The following is a 4,330-nucleotide window of genomic DNA, read 5'->3' as shown; positions in this document are numbered from 1 at the left end:
GCCACATATACAACAAAACTAAATCAGTTGAATTCGGAAAGGTTTGCTAAAAGTACAAGGAAAATAAAATCATGGAAAAATAGAAAATAAAAACAAGCAGAAAGAGCCAGGAAATCACTATTTAACTTTTTGAACTTGCACCGATTCTTCCACAAACTTGCACCAAATCTTTACAAAAATGAAAAATAAAAAGATACACGTCATGTGCTTCACTCTCTCTCCATCTATTCTATATATCACACAGATTCTCTCTCTCTCTGTCACAACGCACTGTGCTTGTTTTTTTCTCTTTTTTTTTTTTTTTTTTTTTCCATATCGGTATACATTTTGTGCCGAAAGAGCCTCTAGGGGTCTAGGTTCGTTGTTCATAATTCTAAATCAAGCTCTTCATCTTCCCTTGTTTGGTATCTGCTTTCACAATTTTGTTTTCACACATGAAATAAAAATAACCCCTTGTATATACCAAACAGTCAAACTCTCCTGATTGGTGTTTTATGCAGCAGAATTACATTTGGGTCACACAACAATCAATCAATCAATGTATATAACACCATATATATATATATATATATATATATGTCTGTTTGTTGTATGTGTCACGGTTGTTGCCAATCAATACCATTTTCCTCTGCACTGTATTTTGTAATTGAAAGGGTCAAATATATCAGCAAGATCGTTCCCATGCTCGACCTGTCAAGCCAAATACACCACACAATTAATAAGACGAGAGAAGGGGGACAAGAACAAAAAGGAATTCCCTAAAATCTAAGCGAATCAATTATTATTTTTTCTTTTTATATTTTTTTTGGGAGCAAGACCAGCCTCTCACGTAGGTCCTAAATTATACGGCCATACTGATCACAAAAAAAAAAAAAAAAAAACTTGGTTTTATTGTCGAATACAACATACGTGACAACGACATGGCGACAGATCGATTGTACACACATATATATATATATATATATATATACACTCACAGGGTAGCGAACGCGAAAACAATCTTCCTTGGGTCGATGACCCACCGCGAGTACCGCTTGTTGCAGCTATTTCGCCGGAGAACCGACCGGCCATCGTTGCCGGCGGTGATGGTGATCTGATGATGGACTTGCCCATGATCCGCTGTGGTGGTCCCCACAGCTCCTGAACCCGTGGCCGTTGCTGGCTTTTCTGGCGTGCTCGATGACCCTATACACAACATGACTTGGAAATTATTATTAAAATATTTCCACATCCTACGATATGTCTGTGTTGTGTTGTGTTGTATGTACTCTATATACTAGCCTATTATTTTACAGTTTATGGCTCTATGCAGAGTTTCCACAGCTAAGTTCCAAAACACCTACGACGCTCTCAAAATAATGGACTTGAGACTGACAGATGGCAACAAAATAGGGAGTACTGTTTTGCCACCTGTACATTATGCTCATGCTAGAGGAAACTAAAAAATATCTAAGTTTAACAGACTCGCTGTGTCTCTCTACGCTTATGGTTGACCTGGTTTTTGGAGATTAATTATAGGAAAGTAACATAATCTTCGTTGTGTTAGCCCAACAGATTCCAACCACCGTGTATATTTTAAGCTTAAGCTTAACTAACAACTTGAGTAATGTGAATTTTTAACCAATAATGATTAATATATATATTTTAATTAGGGGTCAATGAATGACATTTGACGTGGTTAATTACGATTTTGAAGTCGTCTAAGCTTTGGGTAAAGTTGGTAAAGGGTTTGGTTTAACAAATATTTGTAGCACTTCATAATAAATTATTTTGATAACACGTGTCGTACAAGGATTTATCTATATTAAACAATCACAGGTCATATCCGAAGTAGTGGTTAGCAAATGGAAATTGGACCATGTACTTCTAAAGACGAAGTCACATTTATGACCCTTGGATATGTTTGATTGCACTGGAAGGTTTAAGATTGAGATATTTCACAATTTTTTGTTTTGTTTTTTATTTGGTTTGAAACAGATATTTCACAATTTTTCTTTTTGTTTGAACTTTGAAACATATATTTCACTATTCTGTTACTAATTTCCTTATCTACGCAACAGAATTTAATACATAACATTTTAGCTATATATACAAATTATAAGACACGATATTACTTCACTGAGCAGATAAGGACAAAATTGTACTTATTATCCTAATATGCATTCTTGAATGTTAGGGATTGAGATTTATCCCCATTTAATAATTTCCCCAACGTAATACATAAATTAGATGAGAAAAGAAAAATCAGTGGATGTTTTAAAATAACCTAAGGCTTAAAAAGTAATGATCTTATTAATAATTCGTGATTCTCAAAATTAAAAGTAGGAATTTTTACCTCTTGGAGACGGTCCGACAGGTGTAGAATTTGTATTTTCATTAGCATTCTTGTTTTCTGAACCACGCTGAGAGTTTTTCCGAGACAGATTTCTCTGCAACTATAAGATCATGAAGATGAAACAGCAATAATGTCAAAACTTGAAAGAAAATGGAAAATGAGGGATTAATTTCACAAAGAAACAGATTTTTTTTTTTTTTGCTGATTTGAGAAAGACGGCAGAATCAATTTCATCGTATGAACGTATATCTAATAAACCAAAACGTACTTTAATTCTTGAATTATCAACGCCGTTTGAGAAGCTTTCCATGTCGATGACGAAGTTATCGTCGCTATTATCGGCGGTGTAATGAAACCCGTTTACGTGATCGGAGACTGAGATTTTCTCGGAGACTAATTTTTCTTCTGATTCCTGAGAGAAAATCATAAACCAAAAAGAATATTCGATTCAGTTCTATCCGATTCGATTCGATTTGATTCCCAATAAAACAGTACCAGAAAAGATGAGAAAAAGAAGATCGCTTGAATGAAACACTAACCAGCTTCGGTTGGTCCGCCATTTTCGGTCGCTTTACCGGGAAACTGAAACCGAAACAGAGAAGTTTTTACAACAGAGCAATAAGCATCGACCACCTGAGATTGAATCGGTCAAAACTTCGGTTATAATTCGAATTAAAAAATTGCATGTGAGACAAAAATCTCGTGAATTAAAAAACACGAACCACGACATAAATAAAACTGGCTCTGGTATTAATTTTTTTTCTTCTTTCCAGGAGCTTCGATGTAATTTGATAAAAGAATTGAAATGAAAGAGTTTCACGAACCTCGGAGAACGTTGAGACGACTAAACTTAAGAGAAACGGAACGGAAACGGGAATTTTTCTTTCTAATTTTTCGCTGTTTGTTTGATGAGAGAGTGGGCCAGAAGATTAAAATATATCTGTGATTTTTTTAAGCCTTTGTCAGAGAAATGATTTTCTAGAAGAAGAGGCCGAGAGAGTGAAAGGGAAAAAAGAGGAGTTTCAGTTATGATAGAGAGGAAGAGACAAAAATGATGTTGTAGGAGAGGAGTGAGATTTGTGTGATCAACTGTTGGTGTTTGTGCGATGAGAGAGCAGAACGGTGAGAAATGTTATTTTTCATCGGCCATTTTATAACATTGTCTGGAAATATCTTTCTTTATTTTTTATTTTATTTTCTTTATTATTTCCCTGGAAGGCTTAATATATCTGCTTATGTGTATATAGTATATACTTGGTTATGATGATAAACGATTCTTACGATTTTATCAACAAAAAAAAAACGATTCTTAGTTTTTTTTTTTTTTTTTTGATAATTACGATTGTAAATTACAACAACATTCTTTAATCATCATTTTTTTTCCTGAATTTTCGTAAGGACCACAATACCCCTTTATACATCCCCCCCCCCCCAACACACACACACATATATATATATATATATATATATATATATATATATATATATATATAAAAACAATTAGAATTAGTTATGTATAACTTCTCTATTATTATTAATACTCCTCTGTGGCGTGCGATGTATGCCACTCTGTCCACTAAAAGTTGTTCGAAGATTGCATCAAATTTCGCTAATTAATTAAATCAAAGATTCCAAGATATGAATTATGTTAAACCTATATTTTATATATATATATATATATATATATATATATATATATATATATATAATAGAAAAATGATCTCTTTTTTGTTTTTTTTTTTTGAAATTCTTTTTGAGAAAAAAATAAGAGATAGTGTTCATTTGTACTGATTTTTTTTTTAATCAGAAAGATAAAAATTTCTTCAAAAAACTATAAATATATTTTTTTCAAACCTAAATATTTTTGGACATATCTCTGTACATTTCTTCATCCAGACTAAAATATATTAATTATTCGTCAGAAACATACTGCTTGCAGGGACGAAGCCAGGAATATAAATTAAGGGGGGCTAATTTGCAACAAAAAGTTCAGGG

The 4,330-nt window shown here is 33.0% G+C and overlaps 1 protein-coding gene across 2 annotated transcripts; it reads right to left on the bottom strand.

Annotated features, from left to right (window-relative positions):
- Positions 1-276: 276 nt before the first annotated feature.
- On the bottom strand, positions 277-3,547 carry LOC149386219 (uncharacterized). Of its 2 annotated transcripts, none has more exons than XM_089627469.1 (6): positions 3,160-3,547; positions 2,875-2,917; positions 2,604-2,747; positions 2,336-2,435; positions 978-1,185; positions 277-690 (listed from the first exon to the last, which is right to left on the bottom strand). In XM_089627469.1, exons 2-6 carry the CDS (start codon positions 2,893-2,895, stop codon positions 597-599), a joined length of 567 nt encoding a protein of 188 aa, XP_089483595.1. In that variant the 5' UTR covers positions 2,896-2,917; positions 3,160-3,547; the 3' UTR covers positions 277-596. The 2 variants fall into 2 exon arrangements, with proteins under 2 accessions (XP_089483595.1, XP_089483594.1); XM_089627468.1 differs by having other exon boundaries at positions 2,875-2,968; positions 3,160-3,545.
- Positions 3,548-4,330: the final 783 nt, after the last annotated feature.

Source organism: Urtica dioica, chromosome 9 (genome assembly GCF_054948205.1).
Source record: "Urtica dioica subsp. dioica isolate 48M chromosome 9, U.dioica_male_clone48M_v1_H2, whole genome shotgun sequence".
Lineage (NCBI taxonomy): Eukaryota > Viridiplantae > Streptophyta > Magnoliopsida > Rosales > Urticaceae > Urtica > Urtica dioica.
Note: the sequence above shows the minus strand (reverse complement) of the source record. Positions and strands in the feature narration are given on the sequence as shown.